This window comes from Xenopus tropicalis, chromosome 6 (assembly GCF_000004195.4).
Source record: "Xenopus tropicalis strain Nigerian chromosome 6, UCB_Xtro_10.0, whole genome shotgun sequence".
Classification (NCBI taxonomy): Eukaryota; Metazoa; Chordata; class Amphibia; order Anura; family Pipidae; genus Xenopus; species Xenopus tropicalis.
The window spans coordinates 116513799-116530143 of NC_030682.2; the positions used below are offsets into that span (position 1 = coordinate 116513799).

The 16345-nt window shown below is 35.5% G+C and overlaps 1 protein-coding gene across 3 annotated transcripts in view; it reads right to left on the bottom strand.

The window, feature by feature from the left end:
* Positions 1–16345, bottom strand: part of tox (thymocyte selection associated high mobility group box) — a 159282-nt gene that overhangs the window by 11485 nt on the left and 131452 nt on the right. For all 3 annotated transcript variants that reach the window (XM_018095125.2, XM_012965279.3, XM_012965282.3), the window contains 3 exons: positions 12277–12507; positions 3995–4075; positions 500–886 (listed from right to left, as the gene is read on the bottom strand). In XM_018095125.2, the coding sequence (XP_017950614.2) occupies positions 500–886; positions 3995–4075; positions 12277–12507 (699 nt within the window). The remainder of the gene's footprint in view (positions 1–499; positions 887–3994; positions 4076–12276; positions 12508–16345) is intronic.

Sequence of the window (16345 nt, forward strand, 5' to 3'; positions counted from 1 at the left end):
AATAAAAATAAAGCCTGGCCAAAAAGAATTCTACACACAAAAAAATACAGTAATAATTGCAAGAAAACATAAGCAAAAAGGTTTTCTGGCATTGATTAACATGAACCAGATGATTGGCAATAAATATGCCAATATTTATTGCCAATTAGAACTATGTTAGTGCTAATATGCCACACGAGCTTTAATGGTTAAACAATGATATATATGTTATTTTGCATCATTTTGGGCCTCTAAATGCTTCAAACCCAAAACGCAAAGCTTTAATTGACCTTTTTTTTAAATTTATTAAACATTTCATTGAAGAAATTTTTAGGAGGCAAAGGCAACACTTTTACAACTGAATAATAAATCACTTCTACTCCTAGAAAGAACAATATAAGCAAAGTAAAATGTGCTTAAAATTTAGACAACGGCCCATCATACTCATTGTCATGTTGTATCTAGGTAAATATTGGTATCATATAACAACTGTTCACCAAAATAAGAGCAATCAACCAACCTGCTGCATTGCTGGTGAATGCAAAGATGTCTGCCCTTGCATCTGTAGCTGGTTTCCAATAGACTGCTGCATTGAGAATGGCTGGTGTTGCTGCATGTGAAGATGCTGATGGAGAGGTGGGCTCATTTGAAGTGAGGGAGGAGGAGAAACAGCCATGCTTGCTAGAGATACAGTCACTGGCATTTGGTTGCTGGGTTTAGGGGCTATGTTCCTGTTTATACCAGGATGCATTGCAGATAGATGAGGACTTATTGCTGTTTGCTGATGGTAGGGCGAATTAAGATACAATGTGGAATGTGCTTGTGTGGTCCCATGAAAAACTGGTGCTTTTGCATTCATCATTTGAGAAGGCTGGGGTGCCTTGACATCAACAGGATCACTGTAGCTCTTTAAGGAGACAAAATAACACATTAAGTATTATACAAATGAAATGCAGACTTGTTATTGTTATCACATTTTTGATGTACCCTAAAGGTGGTGTTCTGTATGCAGTTGTAAATATACTCTTTGGTAACCTTCTAAATTGGAGAAAGATACAATATTATACATCTAGACCTTAATGCTAGAAACACTACACTGTAGCAGCATATGTTGCCACTGACTGAATGAATGATATTTGCTTGAGGTAAACTGCTAGTTCGGGTTAGTGAAAAGGTCATTTGTATGATAAATTGCGTGTTCAGTGGCCAGAATTTTGATTGATCTTCGCTGAGGGCCTTAAGGAGCTAGCTGCACCTTGCAAATTCAATTACTGCAGTTCGTACAGTGTTTGGAATGGGTCAGTTTATGAAGTAAATATGAATTAATTCTCTTTAGATTTGTTCAGACGAGTCGTTCTTTTCATAAGTGTCCACAATGCAAACAAATATCTGTCAGTCCTCTTTCAGTGTGTATGAGCAGCATTTATACCAGCTTCTGAGAGTTGTTTTAGATTTATCAGAACTACAGAAAATATTCCTGTTTGTGTATGTGGACTATTTATTAATGAAGACCAAATTTCTATTAAACATTCAAAATTCAATAAGACAAAATCAAAAGCATTAGGTTTTTTTTTCATTTGTAGATATTTTTTCACAATTGGTTCTGATGCAATTTGTTTCAGGAGTGGAAAAAAATTGTACAAAATTGTTAATCTCAATGTGCTTTGCAGTGGGTTTGCAGTTTGAGTGGGTGTTAGTCTGAGCTGCTCTGAGTACTAACTCAAACATCAAGCCATCAAACACATCAACTTTAATAAATGCATCAATTTGTTGAAACTTTTCAGACAGTAAGGGAATATTGATGAGTGAAAGGCATAGTTAGAAAAAAAATGCCATGAAAAAATGTCCATTGACTTCAATGTATTTTGCATAGAAAAAAATGTAGTGAAAATGTCCATTGCATTCAGTAAGTTTAATGATTTTTTTGCCACTTTGCCACAGATTTACTCATCGCTATAAGAGAAATATTGATAAACTGGATTCCCCAGTTCAATCTCTGATATATGTGCCCCATTGTTTATTAAAAAAACTTGCCACCAGCTCCATTACAATACACAGCATTTCTGAATATATCATTGTATAGTGGCTCTTGGGATTACTGATGCTCGAGTATTTGTACCATGTTTTTATTAATATTAGCTTCTTAAAGTCAATAATAACTTAATAAGAGAAACTTTCTGTTTTTTATAGTGTAAACTTTCCTATTTTGTAATTCTTTTTTTCTTATATTTTTTTTATAAGTGAAAAATCAAGCCCTGATGGTCCACTCTGTAAGTAAGGCTATGTTGAGTAAAGTATATACAGTATATGTATGTACAGGTATATCATACTGTATATATATTATAGGTGGGGAGTAGTTACTTATACAGACTGTTTAACTGGGGTTAGAAGAATCTTGTTAAATACCGTCTCATTTTTCTATTAGTGCTCTGAAGAATTTAATAGGTGGCAAAAACTAAACTGTTCTGCACATAATGAGCATTTTGAAAAGCCAAAACGGAAACCAGCATTGCTTATTTATTAAAACCCAAATATAAAAAGACTTGATTTAATAAAACCATGGAAATAAACTCAAATTTCTGAATTTACAAGCTCAACAACAAAAAAAAACTTGAAAAACTTGGATTGAATAATCAAAATTTGAACATTGATAAATCAGCCCCTCGTGTAATAATCTTTTTCCTTGTTAAGATTATAAGTGGGGAGGAGTTAGTTATACAGACTGTTTAACTGGGAAGGAGAATTTCATTAAATACCTTCCCATCCTTCCACTGATGCTCTCAAAACAGGTGGAAACAAATTGCTATAAAAGTGCAATGATCCTATAGAACCATAAGTTTTATTCAAACAAAATAAAGAATTTCCATTGCAAAGTGATCTTGTATTAAGTCTTCATTCTAAGTCATAAGCTGGCAGATCCAGATGGATGAATGATGGGTGCCACACAGCAGTGTAATTCTTGTCCCATGTTATGTTTTTCTTGAATACATAAGGAATGCTGGTTATCCCAAATGATTTCTCAGGATTCCTTGGAATTATTTGGTCTGAGATAACGGAAGATAATATGAAATATTTTGGCTCATATCCCAAAATATTGCAGTAGATATTGAGCCATCTTAATAAAGAACACAGCTTACTGTAGGATATCTGAACAAATGATTTGTTATAACTAGTGCTCAATCTGTACATGTACATTAGGGCTTGTATAAGAATGACAGTAGAAATGGTTACGCAGTGTAATATGTGTGAAAAACAAGGGCAATGATGAGATCTCATAACTGTAAAAGGCTGCAATGAATCCCTTATTAAGCAACATACTGTATGTGGTACAGAAAGATATAATGATGAGGTATAACATGTACGGCTGGTATTCATAGCTTCTCAAACCAGCATCTCTCCAGAAACATATACTGCTGTGTTAACTGGTCCAGATTAACAGGGTGAATATTTAGTAAATATATATATATATATATATAATAATAGATTTATTTGAAGTTATGTTAATACATTTGTTTTTAATATGTTTTTTGGATTGATAATACACATTCCATTTCATGGACTCTTGATGGAGCTGATAGCAATGCTGGTTTGGAAGAGCCCAAAGTCTGGTTTCAGTTTTAGCTTTTCATATGGTTATTACGCTAAACTTCTGAAATACAGACCAGTCTGTACTATTTATAATTCCCCACAATCTACAATTGCCACCACAACAAATTTTTGAAGACATGCTTTGAATTCTGTAAAAGAAACATTTTCCATATTGAAATAGTAGTTTGTCAGTAAGTAATATGCTGTAAATACTACAGTGGTGTTGGAAATCACTCATTATTTCCTAACAGTGCCCATTATGGCGTTGCCACAAAGAGCCGTTCACTGACCACAATCCATGCTATTTAGCTGTTGTAAATTATCCTTACTGTTGTTTATAGTATGAAATGTTGCATTCAGTAATGCTATTTTGGCAACATATTCCACTAATATTGGTTTAATGTACACCATAAATATTTGATATTACCTTGGATACAAGACTTGCTCTGTAAGCAGCCAACTGCTTTAGATATTCCTTTTTGGCAGCCTCCGTTTTCTTTTTGTATACCTAAAAGAAAAGATACAGTTGAAATATTCAATCATATATGGCTTACTGTAAATGGACAGCAGCTTTACTTTTCCAGCTACTACATCTTATTTAGGCATTTTGATTACTATACCACAAGGTTATAACTTTTGCAATCATTATAAATCCTCGGCTAGGGCCAAAAGGAGACATCATACATTGGCAAGGAAAGCAGAAAGATATTTAAGATGTTAAAACACACGCATACACGTCTGTTGCCATAAACTGTTAGAGGCTTTGCTGCTAACTGCATTTCTTCTACTAATAGGCATGTTTAGACTCCTTTTTGACAATTCACAAAATGAAACTGTTTCACACTGACTGATATTTGATAGTTATCGGTTGGTTATTATCAAGCAAATGTTAACATATTTACAAGACTGTTAGGATTAATTCCACAGATTAGGGCTAAACCCAATCTGATTATTAAACTGGAGGAAGGTATACATACTTTTATCCAAATAAAGGTTTCTATATATATGTATACTTAGATGTAGTGGAGGCTGTAGTACACATACTGGTTAGAATGAATCATAGGGCACATTTCACATTTGTTTTTGAAGAGGCAAAAGGGCAAAAAAGGAATAGAAAAATTCAGAGATTGCACTATTAAAATCCTTATAAATTCATACATATATATATTTAATTTTTCATACTGCCCAATTTTCTAATCCAAAAAAAACTTGTTTTATCATCTGCCAAGTTTCTTTTCCATACATTTTTGTAATTTACCAGCACTACAGCACTACCAGCACTCCACGCATTTTGCAATGTGAGCATCAACATACACATCCAAGGCTACAGTTTGGGGCAGGAAGGTCCATTTCATGGGGAGATCAGACGTATACATCGTAAAAGTGTTAGGTGCCAGCCTAGTGCCAGTCTACAACTTTGAATGCAAGGTATGTCTCACTGTACTTAACTCTTCTCTGAACTAATTAAGTGCAGAGACTCAACTGTATATAAGGATTATCAACCATTTAATATAAATTGGTAAATACACAAGAAACATGCCACTGCTTAGTCCCAAGAGCAGCATGTCTTTATATGGAAATACGCCAAAAGTTACCATGAAAGCATTGAATAGTTTCACATGAGCGATATTATAGGCTAAATCGTTTATGCATTTAAACAACTTAAAAGATTTAAGATGATTTTCCAGTTGATTACAGTTATGCTAGTAAGAATGTGTAATTCATTTCCAGGGTGTTGTGCAATATTTTAAATGCTTGTGAGAGGTGGTTGGACATGCTATTGGAACAAGACTTTAATAAGGTATTATTTCATAAAGCTTCCAGGGTATATTCGACTGGCAGGAAATAGAGGTGATGTAAGTATTGTTTGGATTCCTCTGGTACAAGGTAATATTGTAGAGAGGACTACAATAGAAATATGTATAACCAAAGAAACTATATTTAGGAGTACAGGATTATATAAAAGGCAAAAAGGTATGAGAAAAAGCTGATTTAAAGAATATACCATAAGCAGGAAATAGCAATAATATCCCCATACATCTCGCTTGTAATGTGCAATACCGCTGCTGGCATGGGTAATTCAGTTTATGCTCAATACAGGATAAATCTTATTAATTAATTTATATGTGAAGTAGTGACCATTGTAGGCATTGGATATATTGTCCCTATTACAGATATATTCAGTCTTATTCTTACACAGATAGGGAATAAAAACTGTATTAACATGTGGTATCATTTAGGGGCAGATTTATTAAAATGTGAGTTTAGAGCTTAATACATAAAAACTCGTCCATGTTCTATTTATTCCTATTTGATATTTCCCAAAATCCTGCAGGGATGAAAGGAACATGGGTGAGTTTTTATGTATTAATGGAGAAGGAAAGGTACAATCACTGGGGGGTGCCAAAATATTAAATACCCCCCGTGATTGTACCTTGGATTTTTCACTTTACTATGCAGGCATCAGCCTCGGGATCAAGAAGAAAGAATACAGAAGGAAGAGGATCACAGGGGCTCCAACCCAGGGTATAAGGTAAGCGATTACAGGTACTGGGGGTGCCTAACACCAGCGAGTTTACCTTTCCTTCTCTATTAAGCTCTAAACTCACATTTTTATAAATCTACCTTATAGAGTAGAGTAAAGAAACACACTGATCAGTAAAATGCACCACGTTTTCTGTATTGGGACAGAATTAAAATGGAACAGCACGAATCTGCAAAATACAAAAAAGTTGGTGCATTAGGCATTTTACTGATCAGTCTATTATCAGATATTTCTTATCATCTGGTGTTGGGGACTTGCCATATGGGAGGGTAGTGTCACTGGAGCAAAGAGGTGAGGGAGTTAGAGAATCAACATCATATTACCTATTTAAAACAATGAATCAATTTTCTATTCATCATCCATTCTGTCTCCCAAACTGCAACCAGACAACAGTAAACATTCCAAGCCTGCACATCAAAACAATTAATAATTCAAAGTCCACAAAAAATGGAAAATAGAAGGTTAAAGCCAACCACCAATTTCCTTAATGTGGACATTACAGTTTACCTTCAATTGGACATTAACTATGGTATGGACTCTACACTATAGTAAATGTTATTTTTTAAGTTAACTACCCTTTGAATATATAGTGAATGCAAAGTGAATTTCAGCTCAGACTGCTCAATCTGAGAATATTTAGTGCAAATCTGTCACAAATGTGCAGTATATTAATAAACAAATTGTATGGTAATTGGCTCCACATGAGCACCTGTGATTCATACTGATTCAGAGAATGATGGTTTGTTTGCACATGAGAAGATTGTTCACAGCTGCCTAACACTTTCCAACAGTTCTGTATTGCTTTGCTTTGGGGCTGTTTTCTGAAACAAATATTATTGTGGCAACAACATTGTAGCAATGCTTTAGGTAAGCTATTAAGGAATATATTATTGAGCTACCTATAAAGCAAGCATCTTTTACTAGGGACAGTGAACCCTTAGAACGTCCCTTATTTACAAGTATATTGTTAACTATACTTGTATAGTATATTGTCAGGTGATTGATAATTACCTAGTTACATTGGGTTGGAAAAAGACCAGAGTCCATCAAGTTCAACCCTTCCAAGTAAACCCAGCACACACAAACCCATACTGACCTATCTATACACTCACATACATAAACCCATACTGACCTATCTATACACTCACATACAGACCCATACTGACCTATCTATACACTCACATACAGACCCATACTGACCTATCTATACACTCACATACAGACCCATACTGACCTATACACTGACCATGACCTAGACCGACCTAATACACTCACATACAGACCCATCTATGACCTATAACGACCCAGACCGATCTACCACATACTATCACTAGACCCATAACATCCACTATCTATGACCCACTGACCTATCTATACATACCATGAACTGACCTGACCTATATATACATACATGACCATACTACACTATATATGACCGACGACCTAGACCTAATTCTATACCTGACATACGTACCAACAGACATACTGACCTATATTTACTAGTAACACATTTTTTATTATGGGACGTATTTGCACTTTCCATTATCATGAACTGTGTGTATAAATATGAAACTAACTGTAGTTGACCAGAGAAGTAATTTAAAAATAAACTGCAAAATGTGTACATCAACAGCAACTGTGTAGTTTTGTTTACAAATAGCCATTTATGTATGTTTATAATTAATGCCAAGATAAAACATTTTTATGGCATTTGGTCATCATTTTATAATTTCATGTTTCCAAATTTTTGTTGGAAAAAAACACAGAATGCACATTTGGCTCTTCTAGTAAAAGCCTACAACAAAAACATCAAAATGCAACATATGGCTTACATTAGATTCCTATATAAAATGTTACAAAGAATTCTGTATTAAACATTACACTGCGTACTAATTTTCAGATTACCGCAATAGCAAGGGGAAGCTTTATTACAATTCAGACTGGGGGATCCTAAAGGATTCCTAGCAATTTTATTATACAGTAGTTATGGAGACCTTCAGAATGTTTCTGAATAGTCAAACTCCAACCTGGAAAAAAATTGTGTGATAAAATGATAACAATGCAAATTAACAAAGGGATCAAGCAAGGAAGAACTTCAAAAAAAAAAATGGGGGGAGAGGGGAGCGGTGGGGGCGAGGTGGCTGGCCGGGTCGCCTAGGACTTGGTTCACCTCTGGTAATATCCATAACATAACATTTAGAGGTAGATTTAATAAAACACTAACCCCCAAATGTAATAAAAGGAACTAAGTTTGCCCAGTAGCAGTAACCCATGGCAACCAATAAGGTGTTTGCTTTTATGTCCAGTAAATGCTACCTGCTGATTGGTTGCTATACGTTACTGCTCCTGGACAAACTTAATGCCATTTATTAGATAACACCCCAGAACCCCAGTTTCTTGTCCATCCATCTGAAATAATCCAGCACGCTCAGCCAACCATTGGTGATATATGCAGATTAGACATGTCGAAGGAAAGATTTTACTATTCTGGAAATAATAGAAAATGAACAAACTACTGCAAAGGAATCTTCCTCATGTGGTGGAAAGCAGCTAATGTCATAAAGTTCTATCCAGATATAGGAGCTTTCATGCTCTGGTCTGTGACTGTAACAATTAATTCCTCAATAGAAAGTGTTATTTTTATGTAAGCATTGCTGTCAATTTAAGTAAGATTAAGTTCCATGGGATTATGAGTATTTGGAAGATGATATAAAAGCAAATGATACAATTTGTCTTGTGGGTGTAGAAACACCAATAAAGAGTAAATGATTTGATTGACTTGACACAATATTAATGAAATTGCTTTGGCTCCAAGAGAAAACATTGGTTTGTAGGCTTGGAGAATTTGTCGACTGTCTTGAAAAGTGTAATTCTACTTCCTCATATCCCTGCTGCTTCTAATTTAGCGGGACAGGCTCATAATTGAAGCAAATTAACTATTTACTCTTGCCACTTCTACCAGGGGAGGGGAGGGCACAGCAGCAGGAGGAAATGCGTGGGAAATTAAATTCTTCTCACTTGTGTCAGATTTGCCCTTCTACAACACATTAGCAGTAATTTCATGAGGCGTCAAACATTGGAATAAATAGTGAGGGATAAAATAATGAGGTGTTGCTATTGAGCTGAACAGCTATAGATAATTCTGATGCATATGAATTATGCTGGGAAGAGAGGAGGCATATGCTACAGCACTCTAGCACTTGTATGCACTACCTGATCATTAAATTCCTGCCGAAATCCCTAGGAGAATCAGCATCTCTCTGCAAGAAGAGCTTATGTTTAAATAAACACCTCTAAATAGATGTACATACAATGGTAATTGACATTTTTCAAATAGTGCTCTAAATTCTAAATGGGTATTACATGTCAGTTCTTAGCCTAACCACATGGCTTATTTGTCTGTCTGGCCAGAGCTTTAAAGTCACTGACAGTAATGTAAACAAGACTGTTTTGTTTGTAATTTGCCAAATCTATCACAGCCTTACTGTGCCTCCAATTAGAGATGCAATGCCAATTTTCTACATTTACATCTGGTTTAGATTCCGCACCACTTTCATTTTTTTCTCATTTAACAACTTTTTTTTTTCCACCAAACTGAAAAAAAAAATGACCTCAGTGGTCTTTGTGAATTGTTAGACTAGTCAGGAAAGTAGAAACATATTGAAATCCCCTAAATGAATGTAACAAAATAATGAATATAGTAGATTTCTTATGGTTTACGGATATAGCAAGTGCCATAATAAAGCTAGAACAGAAATTCAGCATCTTTTTTCAGTATATAACACGGATTTTAATCCTATAAAGGCAACTTTCACTTGAGCTTAGGGAATAAATATAACCGGTAAACAAAGAAAGTAATAGAAACAATTTAGAGTGTGTAAATTAACTACATTTGTATTAGATTTTGATATGGATATTGGGTCCTATAATAACTACTAATGTAACTTATAGAGGCATTCCTATACTTGCTATAGTGTACATTCCCATAAAATATATAAGATTTTAAAACTCCTAATTTTCACCACTAGCTTTTACATTAGAAAGAAGCCACAATATCTCCTGTTTCCTGGGTTGACATAGTGGGGTCCATTAAGAATCAGTATGGGGCTCCATACAGGTGTATGCAGGACTTTTATGTTACACAACAGTACAGTGCCACCAGCCCAGAAGTAATGGGGGGGGCATGTATTTATATTAGCTATAGGCTGGTGATAATTACTGGGAAAGTAAGCCTGGAATACAAGGAAAAATGTCAACCTAATACAAAAAAGTGTTAGTTCCAGTTGTATGAGTGTAGCTTTAAATACTATTCATATGTTAGCACTCATACTTAGTCCTGAAAATGCAAGTGAACTGTATTTAAGTAAAGTTTGTGCAAAAGAGAATATTCCTGCATCTGCTTGTATACAGAAGTATAGGACACCTGCAACGACTTGGTGGTCTTGCTTGTAAGTGAACATCACTAATACTGCTGCCAACCCCAAACTTGGACAAGTTTCTGACTTTTTACCTTGTTTGACTTCATCACAGTCCATAAATTGCTGCTTCCTACCTTTATCCAGATAATTTTAGCTATGTCTGTGTCATTAATGTTTCCAAGACACTGGATCATAGCCAAATAACAGTATTCAGTATCAAATATGCAGGTCTACCTCTGGGCTAGATACATTTCCCTACATATTTAACAACATTGCAACAGTGACATGACAAAAAAAATGATTAATACTCTTTTAAAGGTGAACTAAACCCTAAAAATGAATACACCTAGAAATGCCAGTTTTTATATACTGAACTTATTGCACCAGCCTAAAGATTCTATATAGTATTAATGATCCAGGCCTGCAGAGTTGTCATAGGGGGTTACCATCCTGGATTATGTTAGAAGTGTCAGTGACTCTCATTTGCTCAGTGGGCTCTGGGCAGCTGGTGAAAAGCTAAGCTTAGGGGTTGTCGCAAATTATCAAGCAGAAAATGAGGTTGGCCTGTCATTAAAGCTAGTGCTACAGAGCTGATTATTACATTTTGATGTAAATTGCACTGGTTTCAAAGTGGTCATTTACTAATAATCTGTATTGTTTACTACTCAGCCTTTTATTGTGACATCTATATTCTCAGTAAGTGACAGCAGCACAGAGCATGTGTAGGGAATCAGTAGAAAAGAAGATGGGGGGCTACTGGGGCATCTTTGGGGGCACAGATCTTCCCTGCTAAAGGGCTGTGGGTGCCTTGGGCTGGTACAGAATCACAAAACATAATGTACATTTCTTCCCTACTTGTTTAGTTAAGCTTTAGTCCTCATTTAAACACATAATATTAAAGTACATCATGTTAAGGTACTTAGGATATAGGATATTTATATAACCAACTGAAATGTGTATGTATATCCTAAAGACTAATATTTAAAACATTGGAAAGCTTTGAAAATAGATGAAACCTTGGATGAATACCTTGGAATGCAAAGTTCCAGTTATATGGCTTTCAATTCTCTGTGAACAAAGTGTACTTGTTGTCAAGGCTAGACCATTAAGCAAGTGTTTAAATAAGGAGTTCACAGATACACAATGTATGTACTGTATCATAATGTGCCTGATTTGTGTGCCAAGATGAACTGCCTGGTTTAAATTGTTGTTTAGTAGACCCTTGATACAAATAAGGAATTATATTTTTTAATGTCAATATGTTAAGAGCATGTTTGTGACCTTTGAAGTAATTGTTATTCCAGGAAATCCAGGTGATAATTCCTTTCTAAACCTGAAAGCTTTCTAGAAACATGTCTAGCAAAATATTTTAAAGGTTATCTCTAACCTCATACTCCATAGGAATGTAGACACACAACAGAAGGCAAGTAATATTACCTAGTATACAGGAAAACATAGTATAAAATATTCACAAGTCTGGGAATTTCACTGATAATAGCAAAACAAAAGTGCAGCCTTTTCTTGCTGTCCATTGAAATACAAGAGCAGTTTCTAGAACAAATGCAGAAATTCTAGGAGGGTTAAAACACCATAGTCCCTGTCACTATGCATGGGAAACCCCAGTTATTTTATAAATTTGTTTGTAATAAATGCACTGTTTATACTTCCTTCAAACAAAGCAGCAAAGTACAGTGCAGATCATATTATATACATATATATAAACACACACATATATATTGTCTTTACCTGCTTTTGTTCCTCTCCTAGTCCATCCCACATTGAGGCAACTATTTTGGAAACTTCACCAAAAGTAGCATTTGGATTTTGGCCTTTAATGGCTGCCTGTGTATCTCTGAAAAACAATGCATAGGCAGAAACGGGCTTCTGGGGCTCATTGGGGTCCTTCTTTTTTTTCTTCTTTGGAGTTTTAGGCTTCTTTCCCATATCCGGTGCTGGGCGTTTTTCTGCTCCACTGATCTTTAATAGGAAAAAAGAAAATGTAAATAAATATACCAACAACGTTACCCTGTATTCACTTGAGGAACATTCATTTAGCTAAAACATGGGCACATGTATGTTCGCAAGTGCAGTGAGCAAAGTACAATTGCTATTGCCATGGTTTTTATCTACAATGCTGCGTTTTTTCCCAGATCTCCAGGTCACAAGGGTGCATTTTATGCATTTGAGCTGCACCTACTACAGTTGTGCCTAATTTACCAAACTGACTATAACTGCGTGCACATTTAGTCACAAATCAGATGCAATTGCACAGAAGTCCATCTGGCGTCATTTCTGTTGTTCAGCATGCGAATGACGTCTGTGCAGGAGTGTCAGTATGCCTTAATCATTGCAGTGCCGCAGCCTTTTGCTCTTGCTATGCCAAATGATGCCAGTGATTATTTGGTGTAAATCAAAAGACAACCCATAAACATAGCATCTATGGCACTGAAACAAAGGTTATAAAAGCACTATCTTTGGGTTTAATAAGATATGTGTCTTATCTATCTATCTATTCATCTATCTATATACTTTTCATATATTAATCTGTATTTGCTTATACAAGTACGCAACCTGTTCTCCACAATTCCCGGGACCTAGGGCTTTCTTCTAGAACATTAAATGAACCTTTAATTTTGTTTTGCCTCCAATGAAAATATAATAATAATATAATGAATCCCATACGTAGTAGTGTAACCAAGCAGATAGGAGACTCTGAGGTTTCTGGGGGGTAATGGCAGGTACCCAATTTCATATTTACAAGTACTGATAAATGGGGATTACTAAAACCTTTTAGCTAACCCACTGTTTATATCTGTGATATTTTTAGGTAGATTTTTGTTTAGACTTCACATATTATAATACTAGTATAGTTTTATAGGTGTGGATGTTGCAATCAGGAAGCAACACTAGTATATATATCCAGCAAGAATATATAATATATCTACACAAACATATATAGGTTGTCTACACCTCTTGTATCGGTTATTGATTGCTTTATATGTTACTCTGTATGTCCAATGTATGTAACCCACTTATTGTACAGCGCTGCGGAATATGTTGGCGCTTTATAAATAAATGTTAATGTAATGTAATGTAATGTCTAGGAATACATTTAAACATACATTTAAAATAGTTATTGTATCTATAAGAAAAAAAAAAACAAGACATATTTACAGCTATGATTATGCCATTAAAAAAGTGTCAGTTTTAATGTGAAAAAACTTGATTTTAGCCTATAGAATTTGTGAACATTGCCTCAGACTTTTAATGGTAAAAGCAGTGCAGTAATGGCACTAACAGCTTGATCATTTGCATCCAAAGAGCTGTAAATGAAATGTAGATCCATTCACAGTTTGACATGTGGAAACATTTGGGGACCCCAGTTATATGAAAATATTATCCATTTACATAAAAATGTGAAATTTCAATCTGAGAGAACAAAAATCTATTGGGTTGAACACATGATGCCTAGAGGACACATTTATGAAGTGATTACAGGCAGAAACAATCATGTTTAAAATTCCCATTTACTGACTTTTTAAACTAGATCTGGTCACATTTCACATCATCTTCTGTTTGGTTCACTGATTGCATAGCTCTGTGTTTATGGTTGGTAATGTTTATCAGTTGGAAAACTGATACTTTCCCCTAATTCAGTTTAAAGTTTGAAAGCTCTTAGGTGCACCTAATTGGACACATATGGATTCATAAATGTAAAACTACATGTGTGATGAAGGCTGCAGTTGAAAACATGGCACAAGAGTGTGAAAATAATGCATCATCATCCCGTATAGTTGGGAACTTATTTTTTTTATTAGGAACATACAAATATCTCTTATCCATGAAAAATCAAAAGTACTTTTTTGTACTGTGGGGTCTATTAACAAAATCGCTTGTGGATTTCTGGTCTTCCCATAAGTCGGAGCACTCTGCCTAAAAACTGGTTTAAATATAGAAAAAAAATCTAAATCTCTTGTTTTATTCAATAGTGATTTGTGCTGGATTAGAAAACATTACTTATTCTGATTGTTATCAGCGCTGAACAATGGATTTGAAAGGAATTGTTTATCAAACACACTCTGGTAAATGCCAGTGCTTGACAAATTGCCAAACACAAAGGTATTAACATGACATAAAACACATCTTGCTACTCTGTATGTACTCAGGTACATTTACTGCAAAACACTGGGCAATGTAATTATAATGTTGCAAAAGCCTCTTTGGTATAGCCTATGTAATGATTAAAATGTTACATTTTGAGATAAATATTAAAGGAGAAGGAAAGCTAAAAACTAAGTAAGCTTTATCAGAAAGGTTTATGTAAATACAGCCATAAGCGCTCACAGAAAAGCTGAGTCCTCTATCAAAAGAAACAGGAGGATTTCTTGTCTTCTTTTCTGTTAACATGTTCTTCGGGTATCTGATTTCCTCTCTCAGAAAAATCCTTCATTCCTGGGGCCAGAGTCTGCACAGTTCTCTCCTCTCTCCCCTCTCCTGCTCCCCCATCCCATATGAATTCATAAAACTCACTCCCCCCATCTTTAGGAATGTGTAATCTGAACTGAACGACTAAACTGCAAGCAGGAAGCTATGAAGATCAAGCTAAAATGGCAGCTGCTGTCTTAACTAAAAGGAGAAAGCTTCTAGGGCTTTTCTCAGGTATGATAAAGCTTTCTGCAGAATATTATTGTTCTGGGTGGCACTAATGTAGCAAATCTATTGGCAGTAAAATGCCAAAATGACTTTCCTTCTCCTTTAAAATGTGCCAAAGTAAAACAAAGTGCAAGCCTGTTTCAGGAATATATATTCCATTAATAAGAAAAAGTAGAAGTGTTAAGAATCACCCTATGTGGCTTAACTCTGAGGTAAAGAAGTTTATAGGGAAAAAAAGGAAAGCTTTTAAGAAATATAAGTCAGAGGGGACAGTAGCTGCGTTTAATGAATATAAACACTATAACAAGTGTTGTAAAACAGCAATCCGGAACGCAAAGATAGAGCGCATTGCGGCCGAGGCCAAGACTAACCCCAAAAAGTTTTTTAAGTATATTAATAGTAAAAAGATGCAGGTTGAGGGTGTGGCCCCATTGAGTTATAATAACAATATGGTTACAGCGGATACAGAAAAGGCAGATGTGCTTAACCAGTTCTTTTCTTCTGTGTATACAGTAGAGGAGCCAGTGAGCCAAGTCCTACCCAATAGCTTCACTGTTGCCTCAGCTCCAACTACACAGTGGTTGGCACAGGATATGGTGCTTAAAGGGTTACACACGATAAATGTAAACAAGGCACCTGGGCCAGATGGAATACACCCTCGGGTACTGAGAGAGCTAGGGGCAGAATTGCAGTGGCCCTTGTTTCTGATATTCTCAGACTCTCTTTCATCAGGTATGGTACCTAGGGATTGGAAGAAGGCGAATGTCATTCCCATATTTAAAAAGGGAGTAAGATCTCAGCCTGGCAATTATAGGCCTTTAAGTTTGACATCCGTGGTGGGCAAGTTATTTGAAGGCTTGTTAAGGGATCACATTCAAAATTATCTGGTGGAGAATGGCAATATGAGCAGTAATCAGCATGGCTTTATGAAGGACAGGTCATGTCAGACCAATTTAATTGCTTTTTATGATGAGGTAAGTAAGAAGCTGGACAGTGGGGATGCAGTAGATATAATCTATTTGGATTTTGCCAAAGCATTTGATACCGTTCCCCACAAACGACTGCTTTCTAAGCTAAGGTCTATTGGTCTTAGTGAAGTCGTTTGCACATGGATAGAAAACTGGCTACAGGATCGGGTACAGAGGGTGGTTGTTAATGGTAC